Source organism: Hemiscyllium ocellatum, chromosome 7 (genome assembly GCF_020745735.1).
Source record: "Hemiscyllium ocellatum isolate sHemOce1 chromosome 7, sHemOce1.pat.X.cur, whole genome shotgun sequence".
NCBI classification, from domain to species: domain Eukaryota; kingdom Metazoa; phylum Chordata; class Chondrichthyes; order Orectolobiformes; family Hemiscylliidae; genus Hemiscyllium; species Hemiscyllium ocellatum.
The window spans coordinates 106,495,390-106,520,995 of NC_083407.1; the positions used below are offsets into that span (position 1 = coordinate 106,495,390).

The window sequence follows — 25,606 nt, forward strand, 5'->3', positions numbered from 1 at the left end:
AAATGGACGAACTTGGCACAGCAAGGCCCCACAAAACACAACTGCAGTTCAGACCATAGAGCAGTTTTATGATGTTGGTGGAAGGATGTTGTGGTCTGGGACGCTATGGGGTGAACTCACCCACTTTCTTTCAAAATATATGCCGTAGGGTCTTGGAGGGCAGATGAATGGCAGGAGAGGCTCAATGGGCCGAATAGTCTTAGGCTCCTGCTTCTGATGTTCCTAGCATCTCATTCAAATCACAGCGCCCGCACCAGTGAAGCACTCCCCCAGTATTGCACTGAAACACATCAGCCAGGATTATGTACTTAAAAACTCTGGAGGGGGATTTGAACACACAACCTGTTGACACAGGGCCAGCTCTCCTCAAGATGGGAAGCCCTGTTCAGGTTAAGATTCACGACATGTCTCTAGGGACCCTTCTGCACCGACAAACCCCAACGTCTCACGCTGGGGTTGTCTTAAAATACCTTGAGCATGTCCAGGGCGAGGGGCGCAGCGCGGGGAGAGGCGATTCGGCCCGCTCTGTCGTTACCTGCTCTGGGATAATGAAACGATCCGGTCAGTTCCACCGTCCCACCCTTCCCCATGACCCTTCTGAGTATAGCTAGCGATTCCTTTTCTCACTCTCTCTCACCTCCACTGGCTGCAGGGGGAAGACACAGAGCGAGGGAGAGTCTGAGGGAAGTGAGCAGGAGGGGGAGGGAGGGAATGAGCGGTAAGGCTGGGGGAAAGCAAGGCGAGCCGACGTTAGATGGAGCTGGGAGCTGCCTACACGCTGGTCAGCAGCCAAACAGGTCTCCGTTCCTGAAGAAAACGTGTAAAAAAAAACCACGCTTCTTTCCAGCAGCTGCTGTAGTCTGTCTGCAGCTTGTGCGATGTCACTTGAGACTCAAGTTCGAAGCCTTTGCTTACCACCTGCCCGCTTGGAAAAGCATCCTGTTCAGTCTCATCCGGGCTCCCCTGGTTGTGTGACAAAGACCCGCAGCCTACAGGGATCAAGTCAGTGCTGGGTTCAGGATAAACCCCTCCCAACATCCAGTGACCAACCGATGGGACGGCCGTTCGGTTTGAGGGGTGGTGTGAAAATTCCTGCAACAGTCCCATAAGTCACCAACACGTTGCCCTTCTCCACTCCCAAGATCATGTGTCCCTTTGTAAACATGTACAGCACAGAAGCTTCATGTCCATGCTGGTCAGATGTCCCAACCTAATCTAGTCCCATTTGCCAGTACTTGGCCCATAGCCCTCTCAGGTCAAGTTCAGAGTGGTGCTGGAAAAGCACAGCAGGTCAGGCAGCATCCAAGGAGCAGGAGAATCGACGTTTCGGGCATGATCCCTTGATCAGGAATACCATATCCCTCTAAACCCTTCCTAATCTCGTGATCCTACCATTGTCTCTGTTTGTTGCCTCTGTCAGGAGATTATCCAAGTTGTGAGGGAAGGGTGGGAGTTTATGGTGGGGGGAAAGGGGTGTGGGAAATGGTCAGGAGCTCAGGAGGAGCAGGTCAAACCGACCTCAATTCGCCTTCACGTCCCCCTTCCTTTTTGTGACTTTGCCCGTGTTACACAGTAGTCAGAGAATCGGAAGGAGACCATCCTGTCTCATCAGCCCTTGCCCTCGAACACCAAATTACCTCCCGACTCCTTTTACAGTCTTTATCTTCCTATTCTCTCTCTTCAGAACAACTACTGAATCCATTCCCGGCAGAGCGTTCCGGGTCATGTCAGCTTACTGTATAATTCTCTATCCTCATCTCTCCGTCATTAATTATGATTGACTTGGAGCGCATTGGCGCTCGGACCTGCACCTTCTTAAATTGTAATCTCTGTGTTTTCTTTTCAATAAATTCCTCTCCGAAATGTTTTTATTTCCGTGTTCCCAAAGCAACGTCCTCTTCCTGACTGTAATGAATCTAGCAGCACAGGGAATGAACTTGCTGCTCGAGTGAGCAGGGACAGAAAAATCGTTTAAAAAAGAGGTTACTCGGTCTCATTCAGTCCAAAAGGTCCCCCCCTCCCCACACACACACACACAACCTCCTCTCCTCCGCCCTTATTTAGTTTGAGTTCGTGCAGTTGAAGCCTTTGACCTGGATGTGAAGCCATCGTGCAATGGGAAAGTTTCTTAAAATCTTGAAATGAAGAGTAATTGCTCAAACTGTAGGCGATGAAAATTAAATCTCATTGTCGCCAACTGCAAACCTTTCCTCTAGCGCCTTCTGTCGCTGTAGATTACATTCGATTCCCTACAGTGTGGAAACAGGCCCTTCAGCCCAACAAGTCCACACCGACCCTCCGAAGAGTAACCCACCCAGGCCCATTCCCCTAACCTATATTTACCTCTGACTAATGCCCCTAACTCGTTGGGTAAGTTAGCATGGCCGAATCACCTGATTCTGCACATCTTTGGACTGTGGGAGGAAATCAGAGCACCCGGAGGAAACCCACGCAGACACAGGGAGAATGTGCAAACTCCATACAGTCACCCGAGGCTGGAATCGAACCTGGGTCCCTGGCGCTATGAGGCAGCAGTGCTAACCACTGAGCCACTGTGCTGCCCCCTGTAGCACTGATGTCACTCCCTTCGGCAACTTGGGATGCCAAGCTCTGGAAGTCCATGCCCTTTCCTACCACTTTGGTCATTCATGCTAACTTCTCCTCCTTTGACCCAGTCTCAATGGTTTCGCCAAGTTGTGCTCTGGGCGAGCAGAGTGGGACAACTTGCCTGTTAAAGGTGCTGCATGCATCCCCGCCCTTTTGAACAGGCCTCTCTTACCAGCCTCAGTAACCTCCCGCACAATGATCCTCTTCTTCAGCCCAGGCCTGTGCAGAACACCCCTCAGGAGCTATCCAAGATCACTTCATAGAACCGGGGCCTCCTAGCTCAGAGATGGGGTTGGGCACTGCCACTTTGTCGAATCTTCCATCCCGGTCATTAGCAACAATGGCCGGACTGAGCCAAGGGAAAGTTGTGCAAACCTTTTACTGTGAGTACCTGGGGGAGTGAAGAATATGTGTGGGACGGGGCCTAACACAGCCGGCATTAGAGAAACAATCTAACCTCCACATATTTAGCAAGGCTGAGGAGGTTGGAGAGGGGTGAAGGGCATGGGGTGGTGGGGTGCCTGTACAAGATATTGATTGCTCTGCTTAGATACGTTTTAGAATTCACCGACATGCAGAAACTCTGCCCAGAACCCGAAAAGCAAGTTTAATCGCGTGTTCAAAACGACGAGGAAAGAGCTGTTTACTGACACAAGGGTTAGAAGAACTGACAGAGAGCTGGGGACTAGTGAGGGGTTTTTTGTTTACACAATGCATTGTGGCGATCTGGAGCACATTGTCTTGAGAGGGTGGTGGAAGCAACTTCATTTCTAACAGTAACGAGACAAAAACTCAGAAAGGAGACATGTCCACGTCAAAGGAAAAGAAACAGGGCTGTTGGAAGATTTAGGGGTCGCAATTTCGGAGAACCTAGCCAGAGCGGATGGGCTGAATGGCCTCACTTTGCAGTGAAGGCTGTCCCTCCCTCTCCGGGGACACCTCTTGTTTTCTCCCTTCTACGTTGAGAAGTGAGAGAGATGGAGTGATCGCAGAGCCGCTCATGTCTGTGCTGTGCTTGAGCTCTGAGCGGTAACTCCGGTACCTGATGTACTTTTTGTGAAACAGCAGGGGCCCTTTGAGGAGATTCTAAACAGATGAGATTTCCAGACGTGGAAAACTGCACGGTCGCATGACACCAATGTGATGCCTCGGAGTATATTTTTTTTTTAAAAAATGACGATTGACGTTCTGATGAATCTTAAATTCAACCCAATGATTTTGTTTGCAATATGCATATATAAACCATCATAAATCATTCTTAATGTGGCGCCAGCATCCTTGCTGTCATTCAGCTTAAGAACGCAGTTCCGAGGAAGAACCTCTCTTTCCCTTTACTGAGCGTGTGAGTAGGCGAACAGGAATGGGGGGAAAAAAGGAAGATTTGCATTTAGATGGCGCCTTTCCCAACTTCAGGGGGTCTCAGAGATGATTTGCAGCCACTTTTTGTTCTGTAGTGGGGTTAATGGGGGCTGTGGAATGCTGCTTGCTCCTCCTGCCATTGGGAGCTGGGGGGGGAACAGTCTCTTCCCTCCTGGTCCAGGTCTGAGGACCAGGAATTATTTCCTAGTACAAGGATTCAGACCTGGGAAGCAAATGCAGATTCCAATAAATTCAATTCCCAAGGTTCAATTTAGATCGTGTTTTATGGAAACGCCGTAAGTTGAGCCCGAGGAGAAACCGGTTCCGGGCAGGAACAGTGTGAGGCTGCCCCGAGGAGGCAGGGTCTCTGTAAGCAACACGGGGCTTCAGTGAGCTGCTGGGTGTCTGAACTTCAGTCCATCCTGGCACGCAGCGACAGGCCAAGTAATCTCTCCATCAAGGCAGCTCAATGAGGACAGGAGGCCTTTCAGTGCTTAAAAGACGCTGTTTAGCACATAAATGTTTCCTGTCATCACTGGGATAGCCTTATCTCTGAGGCCGATGCAAAGATAGCTGATTTGCATTCAACTAAAATACACAAGAATTATCAGCATCGTAAATAAAATGCTATCACGTCGATGCTGGAGATTAGGGAAACAATGCGTTTTTCAGCACGGCCTTTCTTGTGATTTTTTTTTATTTTTGCTTTTATTAGAGGTTTCTTTTGTGTGTGAGATATGGGTGTTACACATTTCCATCCTTCACACACACTGCCAACATCCGACACAGACCCAGGTTAACGGCTGGAATAAAAACCAGAAACTGTAGAGCGCCTACACTGAGGAAACAGGCTATTCGGCCCATCGAGTCTACACTGACGCTCCAAAGAGTATCCCGCCCCTTCCCCTGTGTTTCCCATGGCTAATCCAACTAACTTGCACATCTGTGTGACTTGGAAGGAAACAGAGTACCCAGAGAAAGCCCACACAGATACTGGGAAAACACACAAATTGTCACCTGAGAGTAGAATCGAACCCCAGGTCGCGGGTGTTATGAGGCAGTAGTGCTAACCATGGAGCCCCTGTGTCACCCCAGGTGTCATTGTACCTGACACACCTTCAGGATGGAAACATGCGATGCTATTAGAGGGTAAAAGGTGCTTCAAATTGATCATGTTTAATTTTAAACAAACCATGCTAGCAATTCAGGATATGGATGTAAAACTGTACTTGCATTTTGACTTTTGATCTTTTAAATGTTAGAGTTGGTGGTCAGTGGGCAGGCTGTTGTTGTCATTCCTCTTGTCTGAGACACTCGGAGTGATATGCCACTGTAGATTTGACAGCAAGAATAGCACCCAATCATAACTAAGTTCTTCAACCCAGTGAAGCAGCTTAATGAGAGCATATGTGTGTGTCCATCTGTGTCTATGTGTTGATATCCACACACACATATATTTGTGCATGTATGTGGATCTCCATCAATATGTCTCTGTCTGTCCATGTGAGTATGTCTGTTTGGGGATGTGTACGGGTATCCGTGTGTGTCATCCTATGTTTATTGTGTGTTTCTTGTGTGTCTATGTCTGTGGTCTCTGTGAGTCATTGTCTTTTCTGTCTGTGTCTCTGTCTACGTCTTTGTATACATGTGATTGTCTGTCTGTGTCTCTGTCTTCCTGTATGTATGAACATCCATCTATCTGTGCCTGTGTCCCTGTTAAATCTGTGTGTATGAGTGTCTGTTGATGTCTGTGTATGCAGGGTGGGGGGGGGGGGGGGGGGGGGGGGGGTAGGATTGGAATTTCCAAGAAGTGAAGATCCAGCTTACTGCTGGGAACAAACCCACAAATCGGACCTGCATGAATAATGTCTTTTTTCTATTTAGTTTAAGCACTTTTGTTTATCACCTTCAAAAATAATTGAACTGGGACAAACACTAACCAGCAAAGGGAAGCAGAAAGGCCTGTTGGCTTTCTGATTGGTGGATACAGGAGATGGACATCTGGGATACCCTCAACAGGAATGTGGAAGTAGACAGCTGAAGGTGGTCATCCGTGGTTATGTGATCGAAAGTTCAGGAATAGGACCAACCAGACCGGGTAGCTCCACCGAGTGTACCCCTACATTGTTAAGGATGTCAGGAAGAGGAAGTGCAGACAGCAAAGAGTGAGAGGTGGTTCTGCAGAGGAGAAGCAACCCTCACAAATGTATAGAGTCGAGGGACAAAATACTATTGGGTGGTGGACAATGGGGTGTTGGAGAGGAGGGCAAGGACAGTAAAATTCTAGAGAACACTATGAGGATGACTCCCCTGATGCAGTCCTTCCGGTGGACATTTTCCCAAGAGTCAGAAAGCCCCTTGCGTATCTGAGACTGTCAGCTGGAATCACAGCATTGTTAGTGCACAGTAAGAGGCCACTTGGCCCATCATGTTCACACCGGCTGTTTTGAGTAATTTTCTCCTCATGCCAATCCCTTTGCCATTTCCCCATATCCCCGCGTATTATTTCTGTTTAAATAAAAATCCAATGCCCTCCTGAATGCCTCAGTTGAACCTGCTTCCACCACATGTCCAGGCAGGACGTTCCACACCCCATAGATGGATGTTCATACATACAGGAAGACAGAGACACGGACAGACAATCACATGTATGCAATGATGTAGACAGAGATCTGGGTGAAAATGTATTTTTCTCACAGCGTCTGCACACCACTTTAAATCTGTGCCCTCTCATTCTTTGTTACAGAATCATCGAGTCATACAGCGTGGAAACAGACCTTTCGGTCCAACCACTCCATGCCGACCACAATCCCAAACTAAACTGGTCTCATCAGCCCGTGCTTGGTCTAGTTCCCTCCAAACATTTCTTATTCATGGACTTATCCAAATATCTTTTAAATGTTGTAACTGTACCTGCATCCACCACTTCCTCTGGGAGTTCATTCCACACGTGAACCACTCTCTGTCTAAAAGAGATGTCCCTTATGTATTTTTAAAATCTTTCTCCTCTCACCTTAAAAAAATGACTCGTGGTTTTGAAATCCCTCACCCGAGGGGAAACACATCTGCCATTCACTTTATCAATGCTCTTCCTAATTTTATAAGCCTCTCAACCCTCCTTCAGTCCAGTGAAAAAACTCCCAGCCTATCCAGCCTTTCCATATGCCTCAAGCCCTGCATTCCTGGCAAATGTCTTCTGAACTCTCTCCAGCTTCTCCCTATCTACCCCATTCACAATTTGGAAAACTTCTGTCAAATCTAAATGCTGGATCAGGATGAGAACCCACATGCCCAGCACATTAGCCTGGGTGTCTGGGCTCCTAGTCCACTGGCATTACCACTGCATCACCATCTTCTCATTGGCACTGCCAAAAGGTGCCCTATTATTGATTTGCCCCTACCATCCTCCCTCAATCAGCCACTTCTCTTGCTGGCTCCTGACCGCCTCCTCCTGGTGATGTTGGGTATTCTTTGGTTGGGGGAGGGGATGTTGAGAAGCGGGGTGATGGGGGTTGGTGCTAGGCTGGTTTGGAAGGTGAGGTTCCACCTCCCCCAACCAGCTCCAAAAAATAAAATCCTGGCGTTCGACCTCCCTACAACCACTCCCAACTTAGGGGACAATCCCACCCCAGGAGACAGGATGGGTGTTAAAATCTGTGCGGAGGGTGTTAAAATCTGTGAGAGGCGTCTTTTTAAATAGGAAATGGCTGGGCCTGTTCGCCCAGGCTGCAGCCCAAGTTGGGATAACGTGTCTGGTCACCCTGGTGGTTCAATCACATGCCTGCTCACCCAACTGCCAATATTCCCTCAGTGACTAAATGTAACTGCTCAAGATAAATAAACACAACACTCATCGTATTTTTTTTCTTAATGCACTTACAATTTGTCTCCTGGGTTTCTTCGTCCTCCAGATTAATCTCTAGTTTGCAGTCTCCGGGGCATGTTGTCAGATAGACTGGAAAACATCCAAAGATCAGATGCCCGATCTAGGCCATGTTCAGCTTATAAATAGCCCCCCGTCTGAATATCATCCAGCATCCTTGCTGCTGCTAGCCTATGCAAGAACCACAACATTAAGTGGCTGGAGGATGAGGAACCGTGAGGACAATGAGTGACCATGCAATCTCTTCCTTCAGGAATCCTGCTCCTCAGTCCTACTTAAAAAAAAATTCAAGGTTGTTTCTTTAGTGCTTTTTGCACATTGGAACGTTGCAAATTGCTTTACCATCACTTGGATGCAGTTGCTGTTATAGGAAACACAGCAAACATTTGCACAACAAATCCCACTAAAAGCAATGTCATCGTGACCAGGTAATCTGGTGACTTTTGTTGAGGGATAAATATTAGCCAGGACACATACGCGGGAAAAGTGACCCCTCCTTATTCTACTATATTGCAATCTGTTACATCACCAGAAAGATGAAAGGGGATCTCAGTTGAAAGACAGCTGCTCTGACAGTGCGGCACTGCCTCCATACTGCACTGAGGAATGTCAGCCTGATTATAAACTCAGCACTCTGGAGTGAGATTTCAGCACATGACCTTTTGATTCAGAGGTGAACCACGGCTGACATACCAAGATTTAGCAATGGCTAGCACTGCTGCCTCACAGTGCCAGGGATCTGGGTTCGATTCCAGCCTCAGACAACTGTCTGTGGGGAGTTTGTAAATTCTCCCTGTGTCTGTATGGGTTTCCTCCCACAGTCCAAAGGTGTGCAGGTTGGGTGAATTGGCCAAGTTAAATTGCCTACAGTGTCCAGGGATGTGTGGGCTAGTTAGGGGGAATATAGGGGAATGGGTCTGGGTGGAATACTCATCAGAGGATCAGTATGGAGTTGTTGGGCCAAATGACCTGTTTCCACACTGTAGGGATTCTATAATTCTTCCCAGAGGACTGTACATCAATATAGTGCGACACACCGACACATTCCTCCCTAGCTGCCCAGATTACTTATAGTAACTTAACCAGCATTGTCCAGGATCACACACCATTATCTCTAATTCACCATGTATGCAGACAAACCAGTGACCACTAACTGAGCATGATTGACACAAAAGGACAGCTCTTAGTAATCGGCAGCTGCAACACCATGCATTCATATAGCACTTGCCATTTTTTTCAAAACATCCCAAGGATTCATAATAACAGCGCCATCAGACAAACTTAGACACAAAAAGAAACATTGCAGCCAGTAATCGAGAAATCTATTCAGTGAGTTTGGTCTCAAGAAGTGTCTGAAAGGAGGGGCAATAGGAAAAGTGGCTTGAGGAGAGGATTCCAGAGTTTAGGAAGTTGAAGGCTGTCAACATTGGTCCTAGAACCATAGAGTCATACAGCACTAAAACAGACCCTTCGGCCCAACACATCCATGTCGACCAGGTTTCCCAAACCAAACTAGTCTCATTTGCCTGCATTTGGCCTTTTTAGTCCTCTAAACCTTTATGGAAATGTGAAATGGTCGGGGTAGGGGGCCACTTTAGTGGAATAAGGAGTTCTCTGAGGGGTGAAAGCGAAGATAATAAAAAATGGTTAATGCCATCATGCTGTTGAGCTTGTCACACCACTGTCCCTCTGTCTGTAAACTTGGCACAATGTCTTGTAAGACCGCTGTTGCTAAGACAACGAGCCCTTTAAGGAACACAGGAGGGTGACCTTTATGCAGGCTGCAGGAGGACTGCTAATGAATAATGAGGTGTTAACATTGACACAGGCAGAGACCCTGACTGCAAGGATTAACGTTTGCAAAAGGTGAACAGGAGGCCCTGTTCAGTTTGGGTTGCATTTTAAAAGGAAAATCTGTCAGTTTCTGAGAGAAGTCTTAGTGGAATTATTCAGTCCTGGCTCCTTATCCCTTCTGAGGTGGTTTTCAAGAAGAAATATGTTTTTTCTGTGTTCTTTGTTTCCGGGAAAAAGGACCCCACTCCCCTTTCTCAGTTTGTAGACAAGCCGTAGATGTCAGATTCCCTGTCAGTGCTGATAGCCTGGTTCCAATGACAGTGTGTGTGTGTTAGTTTCCTGCATTAGCCACCTGTCCATTGTGAAATCAGGGCACGAAAAGGGGCCTCTTGGCCAATTGTAGCTCCTTGAACAAGCTTTGCCCATTTCGCTACCCTTATCTTCCACGTCTTGAAATTATTTCCCGATCAATGGTGCAATCAATTAGTCTGACCTGTACAACAGACCCACCATTACAAACGTCCAAACACCAGGCCAAGTGAAGTACTTTTAAAGGGCCATCATATTAAAAAAACCCCTTTGGGCGCAATGTAGAGATGGCAGTTACTGGAGAGAGGGGAATTATGAACACCCAATTCTCCAACTCAGAGGTGAGGAAACACGAAACACTGAGCTACCGCCTGGCTGCTGTTGTTGTTGGAGCAGGAAAGGCTTTCAACATTCCCACCCAGATGCTACACTCCCCAACAGTAATATCTCTCTCGCAACGCGCCATATGCAACAACAATGCTGCCAGCTTGCCTTGTCTTTAATGTCACACTGATCTGAGGTTGTTGTTGCTCACGGTAAATCATGGGGTGGTTAAATCCATGGGCCAACGTCAGTATTTCTAGAGTCTTGTTTTAAGGCAAGCATGTCCTCCCCTCCAACAGTTATTGTTCTTTCTATTTCAGGAGAAGCGCAATGTGGGGAACGTTTAAACGCAGGAGAGGCGGGTTACATCACCTCGCCCGGATACCCACAGGACTACATGGCACACCAGACGTGTGAATGGGTCATCTATGCACCTGAGAGCCACCAGAAGATCCTGCTGAACTTTAACCCGCATTTTGAGCTTGAAAAACATGACTGCAGGTAGGAGTACACAAACGTAACCATTGTAGAGAGTGTGCGTGTGTATGTGGGTATGTGTGATTCTATCACATCATGGCTGGTCTGCCCCAGACCTCGGCCCCCCATAGCTCTCAATCCCTCAATATTTCAAAAATCTATCTTATCTCCTCTTTCAGTTGTCTAGTCTCTATAACCCTCGGCTACAGAATTGCAACCATTCACTACACTCTGAAAGCAGAAAATTCCTTTGGATCTCGGGTTTCAGTGAGAGGCCCCTCATTCCGTCACTAGTCTGAGATTCTCACGCCAGTGGAAACATTTTCTCAACAGCTACCCTCCTCATAATCATCAATAAAATCATCCCTTGTTCTTCTAAACTGTAATGAGTAAAGGCCTAACCATTCTTGTTAAGTCGTCCCAGGAATCAGCTTGGTGAATCTCCATTGCAAATATGTCTTTTCTTAGATACAGGGATCAAGACTCCAGGTGCAGCCTTAACAACACTCTGCATCGTTTTAATGAAGCTTCCATATTTTAAAATGCCAAATGTCTAGCCAGAATTTCATTTGCCTTCTTAATTACTTGCTGCACCTGCATGCTAACCTTTCATGTCTCATGCATAAGAAAATCTAGACCCTTCTACACCATACTTTTTTTGGAGTCCTTTTCCAAACATTTATAAGAGTCATACAGCCAGAGAGTCGTAGAGTCATGCAGCACAGAAACAGGCCCTTCGCCCCAACTTGTCTGTGTTGACCAGGTTTCCTAAATTGAACCTGTCCCATTTGCCTGTGTTTGGCCCATATCCCTCTAGACCTTTCCTGTCCATGTACCATCCAAATGTCTTTTAAATATTGCAATTGTATCTACCTCCACTACCTCCTCTGGCAGCTCATTCCATACAGGTGTGAAAATGTTACCCCTCAGGTCCCTTTTGAATCTTTCCCCCCTCACCTTAAACCTACACCCTCTAGTCATTCATAATATGGTCAAGCAGAGTCAGTGGGGCTCCATAAAGAGAAAATCATACCTGACAAATTTACTAGAAGTTTTGAGGAGATAACAAGCAGGATAGGCAAAAGGGAAATAGTAGATGTAATACATTTGGATTTCAATAAGGTTCCACATATTTGGCTACTTAATAAGAAAGAGCCATTGGTATAGTCTTAGTATATTATCATGGATAGAGGATCAGCTAACTAATGGTAGACAGAGAGTTGGGAGAAAAGGGGCATTTTTCAGGATGGCAACCTGGAGTTCCACAGGGATCATTGCTGGGGCCACAGTTATTTACGAGATGTATTAATGATTTGGATAAGGGATGTGAATGTACCATTGCTAAGTTTGTGAGTGAGATAAAAATAGATGGGAAGCAAGCAGTGATGATGACAGAAAGAGTCTGCAGAGGGATATAGACAGGTGAGGAGTGCAGGCAAAATACCTTAAAGGTATATTCCCTTAAATGTATTGATCTCATTCACCTCCTGTTTCTCATTGCTCTGTAAGTAAACATCCTTTGGTATCTTGTTTTCGTGTGTCAGAAGTTACAGCTCAACAAAACCCAGGCGTGGTATCTTAGCCACATATTGGGCATATTTTTGCCTTAATGAGATATACTTCAAGATTTTGCAGTATATGCTTTCAGTCGAGTTTTCCTTCAACAAAATTCAAATTTCTCTCATCAGGTTGCCTTCACAGTAGCTTTAGTGTAGTCTGAAAGGGCTTCACAAGACTGATTCTGAAACAAAATTTGAGATTGAGTTATCTGAGGAGGTAACAGGGCAGATGATCAAGCAGTTTGGCCAAAGTCTTGAAAGAGTGTTGTGCAGATAGATAGAGAGAGGCGGAGAGGTTTAGGGATGGAATTCTGCAGCTTAACGGCCTGGTAGCTGAAGGCTCAGTTGCCAACCTGACAGCAATTAAAATCAGGAAAGCATAAGGAGCTAGAATCAGAGGAGTGCAGAAATCCCAGGGTTGCGGCTTTGGGTGGCCAGTGGAGATTACAGAGGTATACCTGGATGAGAACATGGAGGCATTTGAAAGCATCAGTGAAAGTGGCTATGGTTGAGTTGGTAACATACTGTAACCATGAGATCCTGCTTTCAAATCCCTCTCCAGAGTTGTAGAGTCAGACAACACAGTTACAGACGCTTTAGTCCAACCAGTTCACACTAACTACATTCCCAGATTCGTCCTATTTGCCAGTGTTTGGCCCACATCACTCTAAACCCTTCCTATTCATGGATCTGTGTAAATGTCTTTTAAAAGTTGTAACTGTACCTGCATCCACCACTTCCTCTGGCAGCTCATTCCCCACATACAAACCTCACAGATCAGTTTTGGGCCACGATTATTTATGATATGTACTAATGGCTTTGATGAAAGGGTCATCATTGTATTTTCAGCAAATTTGGGTACAAAGATAGGTGTAAAAGGAATAAGCTGAGAGAAGAAGTCGGCAGAGGGACACAAATAACTTATAGTTAGGGAGAAGAGATAGTGGCATTATCACTGGACTATTAATCCCGAGAATTGGGTTCAAATCCTGTCACGGGGGACTATAAATTCAGTAAAGGTTTCAGATTAAGATTCCAACACTTACCATGAAATCATTGTTGATTGTCAGGAAGAACCCATCTAGTTCATGCTTACCTGGTCTTTTTTATTTATTCATTTTGTGATATGTGGGTGTCGCTGGCCTACATGTGACTCCAGACCCAGAGCATGAATGTTTGATGCTCCAGTGTATTGATGACGGAGTGCTGCACTGTTGGAGGTGCCTACTTTACAATGAGATGTTAGACCGAGGCTCCATCTACCTGTTCAGGTGAATGTTAGCAAGCCCATGGCACTGAAGAGCAGGGACGTTATTCCTGGGCTCCTGACTAATATCTATCCCTCGAGGAGAAAGTGAGGTCTGCAGATGCTGGAGATCAGGCAGCATCCAAGGAACAGGAGATTCAACGTTTTGGGCTTAAGCCCTTCTTCAGATTCCTGTCGAATCTCCTGTTCCTTGGATGCTGCCTGACCTGCTGCGCTTTTCCAGCAACACATTTTCAGCTAATATCTATCCCTCAGCTGACATCACACAAAATAAAACTGATCTCCTGGTCATTCCCAAATTGTTCAGCACATCCATAACACTCTCACTTTAAACCTATGCCCACTAGTTTTGGACTCTCCCAACCCTGGGGAAAAGACCTTGTCTGTTTACCCTTTCCAAGCCCCTCATGATTTTATAAACCTCTGTAAGGTTACCACATAGCCACTGGTGAAACTCTCCAGTCCTGGCAGCATCCTTGTAAATCTTTGCTGCACCTTCTCAAAACATCCTTCCGAAGGAAGGGCGACCAGAATTACAGGCAGTATTGTCAAAGTGGCCTCACCAATTTTTGCTGGGTATGGTGACAAGTTTTTAAATCCCAGTTCTGCTGTGTAGTGAGATTTACACCAGGACACGGTCTACTTTTCAGTGTGGCTAATTCAGGCAAAGCTCTGTCATTCCTACCCCAACTCGCAACCCCGGCCCCATCCATACAATCTTTCTACACCAGCCGGAGAACTGGTGTTTGATGTGGAGGAGCCGGTGTTGGACTGGGGTGGATAAAGTTAGAAATCACCCAACACCGGTCCAACAGATACGTTTGGAAACACTAGATTTCAGAGCGCGGCTCCTTCGTCAAGTAGCTGGGGAGCAGTTCCATAAGACACAGAATTTACAGCAAAAAAGTACAGTTTCATGTTCAATATAGTTTGTTTGATATATTATTTCAGTTGCATTACAGTGTAATCTTTTGCTATAAATACTGTGTATTAAGGTCCTGCTCCACAGCTAACTGATGAGGGAGCAGTGCTACGAAAGCTTGTGCATACATAAACCTGTTGGACTATAACCTGGTGTATAATTTCTGAAGTGCAATGGCTGGATGGTGCTGTGATGATGGTGAAAGAAAGGTGCCAGATGAAATGGGTCTTGCTTGTTAAGGAGTGAGAAATGAGGCTAAGTTTGATCTTTGAAGTTCAGTGGGATTTTCGATACCTATCAGACAGCACAAGATCCTATGTTTTAGAATCATTTCATGGAAAGACAGCACCTCCGGCAGTGCAGCCCTCCCTTGGTTCTGCACTGGAAGTGACACCCAAAACTTTTGTGCTCACATCCTTTTAGCGTGCCTTGAGTCCACAATCCTACAGCTCAGGGGCAAGTGCTGCAACTGAACCAACACCAACAGTGCAGGTGACTGGGTTACGAGAAAAGCACACAATCGGTGTCAAAACTAGATGAGCAATGCGATCAGCCACGGTGACCATCCTCAATCCATCTCCACGCCGCTGACTTGAGAGTGGTGATCTGTCAAGAGAGGAAATCAGACGTAGCCTAGAGTAGTGCGTGCACTTATACCAACCTGTGCCCCAAAATAAGCAGTAGGTCAGTTCGGGATTGAAAGAAAGTAGATTGAAAGGAGAGAAATGCTATTGAGTTTGCTCATCACTTAGAACCAGCTGATGTGTATGACTAGGAGAAGCAGCACGGTGGCTCAGTGGTTAGCACTGCTGCCTCACAGCGCCAGGGACCAGGGTTTGATTCCAGCCTTGGGTGACTGTCTGTGTGGGGTTTGCACATTCTCACCATGTCTGCGTGGGTTTCCTCCCACAGTCCAAAGATGTGCAGGCTGGGTGGATTGGCCATGTGCAATGTAGGGTTACGGTGTAGGGGATGGGTCTGGGTATCTGCTGTTTGGAGGGTTGGTGTGGACTCGATAGGCCAAATGGCCTGTTTCACACTCTAGGGGTTCTATGAATCTAAGTATTTCTCTCTATGCTCAGATATGTTGTATCCACACAGGGTTAAAGCTTGATGTTAAGTCAAAATCCAAGTGACCAACAGTGAAGTCACTGTGTTGGTTTTGCTGCCCCCTGCTGGCAGGAGTAGAGAATTGCACCTCAGGTTCCCTATGGATCCCAGGGCCAGGGAACAACAGACTTCATTGCCCTGGCAATTGCCATCCTCAGTATGAAAGGAAGCAAATTGTGTTTTCACAGCATCTTTCACGACCCTTGGCTCGACAAGTACTTTTTTTGAAGTGCAGTCATTGTCTTCGTGTAGGAAACTACGGCAGTCAATTAGCAGCCAGTCCCCACAAACAACAATGTTGATAATGACTAGGTAATTGAAGTCACTGGGTGGCTTGGGGATAGTTATTGGCTGGAATGTTGGGGAGGACTCCCCTCCTCATCCTCAAAATAGTGCCATTGAATGTTTTAATGTGTGCTTCTGAGAGTAGTCGAGGCCTCTGAGGTCTCATAAAAAAGATAGCACCTCTGACAATGCAGCACCCCCTCAGTGTGAACTGATGCCCCATTTTGTAAATCTGTTTCCTTTACATTGCCCTATCCCTTATTACTGTTTAAAATGCCATAAAAGTATTGCTGTTTTTACGAACAGCCATCAGGGACACAGCCCCATATGTGAAGAAGCTTTACCTGGATTTGCTTTTTAAGAGGATTATCTTAATTCTACAGTTGCTTTCCCTTTTGCGGGAGACTCCTATGAGAGGAGCGAACAGTTCCCCTATCTGCCCTGTCAACTCTTATATACAGCTAAGAATTCGTTTGAAGTGCCCTCCTGCCTCTTAAGTAAACAGGCAGTGAACTGTTCACCCGTGTCGTATTCACTTAATGGTTTTTTTCCAAGAGAAGAGAGGCTGAAATGTTGCTTAATAGAAGTCTCAAATGGAAGGGTTCAATAGGCTGGATGTTGAGAAAGTGTTTCCATTTGTGGGGGAATCTAAAAATAAGGCCATAAATATGAGATAGTCTGGTTTCTCCCTGCTATAGGAAAGATGTTGTTAAACTTAAAAGGGTGCAGAAAAGATTTACAAGGATGTCACCAGAGTTGGAGGGTTTGAGCTATAGGGAGAGGCTGAATAGACTGGGGCTATTTTCTCTGGAGCGTGGGAGGCTGAGCCTTATAGAAGTTTATAAAATCATGGGGGTGCATGGATAGGGTGAATGGCCAAAGTCTTTTTTCCCAGTGTAAGGGAGTCCAAAACCAAAGGGTTGAGGTTTAAGGTGAGAGGAGAAAGATATAAAAGGGACCTAGGGGGCAACCTCTTCATGCAGAGGGTGGTGAATGTATGGAATGAGCTGCCAGACGAAGTGGTGGAGGCTGGTACAATTACAGCATTTAAAAGACCTCTGGATGGGAATGTGAAAAGGAAGGGTTTAAGGGATATGGGCCAAATGCTGGCAAATAGAACTGGATTAATTTAGGATATCTGGTCAACATGGATGAGCTGGACTAAAGGGTCTGTTCTCCTGCTTACATCACTATGCCTCTATAACTAATAAATCAATTGCAGAAAAAGCTTATTCATGTAGAGTTTATTTAAAATTGGAACTCATTGTCACACGGAGTAGTTGCTGTGGATAGTGTAGATGCTTTTAAAGGGAAACTAGCTAAATATTTTTTCTATTCTTCCATGGGGCACAGACATCTCTGACTTGGCCAGTTTTTTACAGCCCTTCCCACAATACCCTTGAGAACGTGGTGGTGAACCACTTTCTCGAACTGCTACACTCCTTGGGGTTTTAAGGTTTTGACTGACTGATAATGAAGCAAGGGTGCTGTAGTTTCAGGATAGTGAGTGGCTTGGAGGGAAAGATGCAGGTGATATTCCCATGTACCTGCTGCCCTCATCATAGAGGTTGCGGGTTTAGTAGGCACCATTGAAGGTGCCTTGATGAATTTCTGCAGTGAATCTTGTCGATGGTACAAACGGCAGCTACTGAGCATGGGTGCTGAAGGGAGGGAATATTGAAGGTGATAGATCAGTTACCAGTTAAGTGGGTGGCTTTGTTTCAGATTGTGTCAAGCTTCCTGACTATAGTTAGAACTGTTAGAACACATCCAGGCAAGAGGAGAGTATTCCATTACACTCCACCTTTTTCCCAGGGAGTACAAAACCTATGCCGTCGGGTTTTGTACTCCCCTACCCTGGGAAGAAGACCTTGGCTATTCGCCCTATCCTTGCCCTTCATGATGTCATAAACCTCTATAGGTGGCTCAGTGGTTAGCACTGCTGCCTCGCAGCACCATGGACCCAGGTTCAATTCCAGCCTTGGGTGACGGTCTATGTGGAGTTTGCACATTCTCCATGTGTCTGTGTGGGTTTCCTCCCACAATCCAGAAATGTTCAGGTTAGGTTAGTTGGGCATGCTAAATTACCCAGAATGTATTCAAGGATATCTAGGTTAGGTGCATTACTTGGGATAAATGTACAGTAGTCGGATAGGGGAATGGGTTTGGGTGGGTTACTCTTCGGAGAGTCAGTGTGAACTTGTTGGGCCAAATGGCCTGTTTCCACATTGTAGGGATTCTATGAGATGGTCAACCCTGAGCCTCCAACACTGCAGGGAAAACAGCCCCAGATTATTAAGCCTCTCCCTATAGCTCATACCCTCCAGCCCTGGCAACAACCTTGTAAATCTTTTCTGCAACCTTTCAAGTTCAGTACCTGGAGTTGCACCATTTTGAACATTGTGCAATCATCATCAAACATTCTCACTTTGGAGGTTACAAGGGATCTGCTCGTATAAAGAGATCTGCTCGTATGGTGGGATAAATTAATTTGGAAACAAGCTTATAAGAACATAAGAACTAGGAGCAGGAGTAGACAATTCAGCCTCTTGAGTCCGCCATTTAATATGATCTTAGTTGAAGTCATCTTGGTCTCGACTCTACTTTCCTGCCTGCTCACCATTACCCTTCAACCCATTACTGGTTAAACATCTGACTATCTTCTCCTTAAGTTTACTCAGTGTCCTGGGCATCCACCGCATTCTGAAGTAGCGAATTCCACAAATTCTCAACCCTTTGAGAGAAGTGATTTCTTCTCAACTCTGTTTTAAATCTGTTAAATCATGTACAGCGTAAACAGAAGACAGAAGTGCTTGTCTGTATATCCTGTTACTGTGCTGCAAATGCGATGACTTGAATCGATATTGGGTGACTAACCTTGTGGGGAACGCCCACGAGAGTGGGTGGAATATTCAAAGCAGACTGCAGCTTTGGGGCCTTGTGATTCAGGCTTCCTGTTCCTGAACGTATTTGAGGATGTTGTTAATTATATTCCGAGTTTATCCTGATCCGCCACTTCAGTCTTTAAGTATGACTGTTCAGAATCATCCAGAATGTGGAGATGGGAGGGTGGAATAGCTGGTGGGGTTCGATGACATCAATGGGTCTACTCTTTTGGAAAATAAGGGGATCTTAAGGGACAGCATAGTGGCTCAGTGGTTAACACTGCTGCCTCACAGCACCAGGGGACCAAGGTTTGATTCCACACCTCGGGTGACTGTCTGTGTGGAGTTTGCACATTCTGCCCTGTGGGTTTCCTCTAGATGCTGTGGGTTTCTTTCCACAGTTCAAAGGTGTGCAGGTTAGGTGGGTTGGCTGTGCTAAATTGTCCACAGTGTGCAGGCTAGGTGGATTACCCATGGAAAATACAGGGTTTCAGGGATGGGCTGAGTCGTATGCTCATTGGGGGGGTCAGTGTGGATTCAATGGGCTGAATGGCCTGCTTCCACACTATAGGGATTCTTTATTGAGTGAGAGGATAGTCAGCAACTCTGGTGGCATAACAGGGTTGGTGTGATATATCTGTTCTTAAAAGTAGATGTTGCCCACAAGAGTGGGTGGAATATTAAAAGCACACTGCAGCTTTGGGGCCTTGTGATTCAGGCTTCCTGTTCCTGAATGTGTTCGAGGATGTTGTTAATTATGTTCCGAGTTTATATTGTATTGTAATGCCTTTACTATAGATGTATGCCACGAGCCATTTAGAGAAACATTGGGTCAGGTTTAGGAGAGGAGCATTTTGCAGCCGTCACCCCTCAGAAGCGGAACACACGATTGCTGTTCAAGGGAAGGAAATCAGAGATGAGCAAGGGCTTAGAATTGCAGACAAGGAGCACTCTAGGGCTGTAGGGGATTATAGGGAGGAGAGAATCCAAGGCTGGGCAAGAAAGGGAGTAAGGCCTGACTCTGAAATAAAACACATTTACCAGGTAGCGCTGATAGGATACCCTGACAAGTGTTTGTGGGGAGGCGATGGCCTGGTGGCATTAACGTTGGACTGTTAATCTCAAGATCCAGTTAATGTTCTGAGGTCCTAGGTTCAAATCCTGTCATGGCAGATGATTGGAATTTGAGTTCCATAATTTTTTTAAAAATGTGGAATGAAGAGACGAATGCTGATTATCAGGAAAAACACGTATTGTTCGCTAGTGTCATTCAGGGAAGGAAATCTGTCATCCTTATCCAGTCTGATCTGTGTGTGAATCTAGACCCACAGCAGTATGACTGATTCGTAATAATTAGGGATGGGCAATAAATGCTGACTTCACCAACGATGCCTACATCTCCCTGAATGAATAAAGGAATCAGTTTATCAAACATGGGCTGTCGGTGTGCATCAGTGGAAAAGGAACATTAATATTACCCAGGTTTATCCTTATCCCCGTCCCTTTCACAAAGTTGCTGACTCCTAACTGGAGATTTGTTGCCATGGGAATTGCCGCCCAAGCATTCCCCATATGGGAGAAAGTAAGGTGAAACAAGTCTCGTGTCCCTATTGCCCCTTACGTGGTCTCAGGATGTCACAAAGCTCTTGACATCTCATGAAAGAATGTTGAAATGTAACCACTGTCATCAAATTGGAGAAGTGGTAGCCAATTTTTGTACAGGAAGTGCCTACAATCAACAATGTGACAGTGACCAGATGGTCGAATCCTTGTGATGCTGGTTGAGGGGTAAGTATTGGTGAGGACACTCAGAGAACTCTCCCATGCTTCTCGGGAAGAGCACCACTGGATCCTTTATGTCTATTTGATGGCTTTGTCCTGAACAGCTTCTGAACAGATTCAAAAACAACTTCTTCCCCACTGTTATCAGACTTATGAACAAATGTCTTGTCTATTAGAGTTGATCTTTCTCTGCACCTTCTCTGTAGCTGTTACACTCTACCCTGCGTTCTGTTCTATTGGCCTGGCATAATTATGTAAGGTGTAATTTTTCGGGTTAGCATGCAATACAATATCTTTCACTGTATCGCAGTACATATGACAATAGTAAGTCAAATCAAATAAACATTGCCTGTGCAGCAAGATATTTTCAGCCCGGATTCTCCGCTCCAGTCTCTGAAACAGGAGTTGAGCCTGCAACTTTCTGTTTCAGAAGTAAGGCCGTTACCCACTGTGCCACACCAGATACATGATCTGTGGCAACATTGCTAAGGTGCTCCACAATGGAGGCCGTTACTGTTGCCAGGCCCAAACTTGTCTTGCTCTGACAATCCACATGTGAACTTTTCAGGAGGGATCAGGGGTAGCTGTTGGAGGCTGAGAATTGGAAATAGTAACCAGAACAGGCCATTCAGCCTGTTCAAGCCCCCCCCCCCCCCCGCTATACAGTACCATCATGACTGATTGATCCATCACATTCCTGAAACTCAGGTAGCCAGAAATCTATCAATATCAATATTAAGAGCTAAGAGCAGCGAGAAGGGGACATGAAAAGTCCTTAGTTGGTAGGATTAGGGAAAACCCAAAGGCTTTCTATAGGTATGTCAGGAATAAAAGGATGACTAGGGTAGGTATCGGTCCAGTCAAGGATAGTAGTGGGAAGTTGTGCGTGGAGGTGGAGGAGATTGGAGAGACACTAAATCAATACTTTTTGTCAGTATTTACTCAGGAACAGGACACTATTGCTGATATGAATATTGAGTCACAAGTGATTAGAATGGATGGCCTTGAGGTATGTAGGGAAGAGGTCTGGGGAATACTGGAAAGGATGAAAATAGATAAGTCCCCTGGGCCTGATGGCATTTATCCTAGGATCATCTGGGAAGCTAGGGAGGAGATAGCAGAGCCATTGGCCTTGATTTTTATGTCGTCATTGTCTACGGGAATAGTGCCAGAAGACTGGAGGATAGAGAATGTGGTCCCCTTGTTCAAGAAGGGGAGTAAGGATAGCCCGAGTAACTATAGGCCAGTGAGTCTCACTTTTGTTGTGGACAAAGTCTTAGAGAGAATTGTAAGGGATAGGATTTATGAACATCTGGATAGGAATAATGTGATCAAGGATAGTCAGCATGGATTTGTGAAGGGCAGGTCATGCCTCACAAACCTTATTGAGTTCTTTGAGAAGGTGACTAAAGAGGTGGACGAGGGTAAAGCAGTAGATGTGGTGTATATGGATTTTAGCAAGGCGTTCGATAAGGTACCCCATGGTAGGCTAATGCAAGAACTACGGAGGTATGACATTGAGGGTGCATTAGAGGTTTGGATTAGGAATTGGCTGGCTGGAAGGAGACAGAGGGTAGTAGTTGATGGAATAGGTTCATCTTGGAGTGCAGTTACTAGCGGTGTTCCACAAGGGTCTGTTTTGGGACCATTGCTGTTTGTCATCTTTATAAATGATCTAGAGGAGGGGCTTGAAAGCTGGGTGAGCAAGTTTGCAGATGACACGAAAGTCGGTGGAGTTGTGGACAGCGAAGAAGGATGCGGCAGGTTACAGCGGGATATAGATAAGTTGCAGAGCTGGGCAGAAAGGTGGCAAATGGAGTTCAATGTAGCTAAGTGTGAAGTCATTCACTTTGGTAGGAGTAACAAGAAGATGGATTACTGGGCTAATGGTAGGCTACTTGGTAGTGTGGATGAGCAGAGGGATCTTGGTGTCCATGTACACAGATCTCTGAAAGTTGCCACCCAGGTAAATAGTGCTGTGAAGAAGGCATATGGTGTACTGGGCTTTATTGGTAGAGGAATTGAGTTCCAGAGTCCTGAGGTCATGTTGCAGTTGTATAAGACTCTGGTGCGGCCTCATCGGGAGTATTGTGTGCAGTTTTGGTCGCCATACTATAGGAAGGATGTGGAGGCCTTGGAACGGGTGCAGAAGAGGTTTACCAGGATGTTGCCTGGCATGGTAGGAAGATCGTATGAGGAAAGGCTGAGGCACTTGGGGCTGTTCTCATTGGAGAAAAGAAGGTTTAGGGGAGATTTGATAGAGGTGTACAAGATGATTAGGGGTTTAGATAGGGTAGACACTGAGAACCTTTTTCTGTTAATGGAGTCAGCTGTTACTAGGGGGCACAGCTTTAAATTAAGGGGTGGTAGGTATAGGACAGATGTTAGGGGTAGATTCTTTACTCAGCGGGTTGTGAGTTCATGGAATGCCCTGCCAGTAGCAGTGGTGAACTCTCCCTCTTTATGGTCATTTAAGCGGGCATTGGATAAGCATATGGAGGTTATTGGGCTAGTGTAGGTTAGGTAGACTTTGGTCGGCGCAACATCGAGGGCCGAAGGGCCTGTACTGCGCTGTATTTTTCTATGTTCTATCTACCACGAGGTTGAGATTCCAAAATTCCCTGGGTCGAGGATTGCAAGGATTGTCTGCCCCCCTGAGTTAAAAAAACATTCCCCTCATCCTGCTCCTAAGTGGCATCACCTTTGCTTTTAGATTGTGCCATCTGCACCAGGGAAACACCTTGCCTGTGTTTGCCCCTATCTAGCCTTCTAGATATTTTGTGATTTGCAGCGAGATCACCTCTCATTCTTTGAAACTGTCGAGAGTGCCATCCCAGTTTGTCCAATCTCTCTTCATAGGGCAGTCCCCTTGCCCATAAATAATTGGCTGGCTAAGCCATTTCAGGGACCTGTTAAGGGTCAACCGGACCAGGGAAGGGTGGCAGATTCTTTTTCCTAAAAGGGATCATACTAGTGTGGTTTCACAGTGATTGACAGTGGCTTTTTGTCACCATTAATTTTTAATTCCATTTATAGAGGTGGGCAGCACAGAAACAGAGGCTTCGGCCAAACTCATCCATGCCAACCAGATATCCTAATCTAATCTAATCCCATTTGCCAGCACTTGGCCCATATTCCTCTAAACCCTTCCTATTCATAAACCCATACAGATGTCTTTAAAATGTTGTAATTGTACTAGCCTCCACCACTTCCTCTGGCAGCTCATTCCATATGAGCACCACCCTCTGTGTGAAAAAGTTGCCCTGCAGGTCCCTTCTATATCTTTCCCCTCTCACCCTAAACCTATGCCCTCTAGTTCTGGACTCCCCCATCCCAAGGAAAAGACCTTGTCTATTTATCCTATCCATGCCCCTCACAATTTTAAACTTTTTATTAAGAAAAGTCGATTGAGTTTTTAAATTCTACCTACAGCCCAGTGAGCCTTGAACTTGCTTCCACTGAGCATTTGGGGCGGCACGGTGGCTCAGAGATTAGCACTGCTGCCACACAGCACCAGGATCCCAGGTTCAATTCCAGCCTCGGATGACTGTCTGTGTGGAGTTTGCACATTCTCACCATGTCTGCGTGGGTTTCCTCTGGGTACTCCGGTTTCCTCCCACAGCCCAAAGATGTGCAGATCAAGTGAATTGGCCATGGTAAATGCCCATAGAATTAGATGCATTAGTCAGAGGTAAATGGGTCTGGGTGGGTTACTCTTCGGAGGGTCGGTGTGGACTTGTTGGGCCGAAGGGCCTGTTTTCACACTGTAGGAAATCTAATCTTGGCCTCTTGATTGCAAGTGACATTACTAGTATAACCTTTGGCTTGCTATTTTTTCCAACTTGACTTAGTATGCCTTCCTTGACTTTTCTCAGGTATGACTACATTGAAATTCGTGATGGAGATGCGGAGAGCGCAGATCTGCTGGGTAAACACTGCGGGAACATCGCTCCGTCATCCATTATCTCCTCGGGTTCTTCACTTTACATCAAATTTGTGTCGGACTATGCGCACCAAGGAGCAGGATTCTCGCTACGTTATGAGATCTACAGGACAGGTTAGTCTTTCAGGTTACTCTGTCGAGTATGGAATAAAAGCGAGATTATCGTATATGAACATTCCTGTAAAGTTTTGCATTTGTTCTGCCTATACCTATGCCCAGAAGCACTCTATGACGGCTATCATTTTTAGGAAGAAAAATTCTAATGGTAAGAAGTGCAGTAGAGATCCCAAAGACAGTATAATTTTAGTTTGTACCATTCATTAATAGGATGTGGGTGCTGCTGGCTAGGCCCAGAATTTATTGCCCATCCCTAATTGCCCACAGGGCTGTTCAGAGCCAATCACATTGCTGTGGGTAATGAGGATAAGGAGAACAGGATTCCTTCCCTAACGGGCATGAGCGAAACACAATTTTGTTTTACCATATTTGATAGTAGTTACATGGTAACCAACAGGCTTGCTTCATTTCCAGCTTTTTTCTAAAAGAAACTTGAATTTAAATTTCACCATTAACCATAGTAGTTCTGGAACCCACATCCCCATCTCATTTAGCTTGGAGGTCTGGTTTTGTAGCCCAGTGTCAGATGCACACATACATGCTGTCATCCATTTAATAGCATGAATCACAAAGGCCTGGGTTCAGGATCCTATCCTGGATATAAAGTCAAGGTTGACGCTGCCGTGCAGTATTGAGAGAACTGGAGGTCTTTCGGGTGAGCTGTTAAACTGAGTCCACTGTGTTACTTTAGAAAAGAGGATGGTGGTTCTCCCCATGTCCTGAACAGTACCAAGCCATTAATTAACATCACAGTAAACTACTCGTTATCACATCACTCTTTGTGGGAGTTTGTTGTGCACATGTTGGTGACGTTACAGCAGTGACTAGACTACAAACGTACTTTATTGGCTGTGAAGTACTTTGAGGTGATCATGCAAAGCTTTATTTGAAGGCAAGACTTTCCAGCCTTTAAAATGGGGCAGGAAGAGCTTCCTCTGTGATGGTCATAGAGAAATGGCAAATGACGCAAATGACACTTGCAT

General features: G+C 45.8%; 1 protein-coding gene across 4 annotated transcripts in view; it reads left to right on the forward strand.

Annotated features, from left to right (window-relative positions):
• LOC132817260 (neuropilin-2-like) overlaps positions 1-25,606 on the forward strand; it is a 103,843-nt gene that overhangs the window by 12,716 nt on the left and 65,521 nt on the right. For all 4 annotated transcript variants that reach the window (XM_060827631.1, XM_060827630.1, XM_060827629.1 and 1 more), the window contains 2 exons: positions 10,597-10,777; positions 24,439-24,620. In XM_060827631.1, the coding sequence (XP_060683614.1) occupies positions 10,597-10,777; positions 24,439-24,620 (363 nt within the window). The remainder of the gene's footprint in view (positions 1-10,596; positions 10,778-24,438; positions 24,621-25,606) is intronic.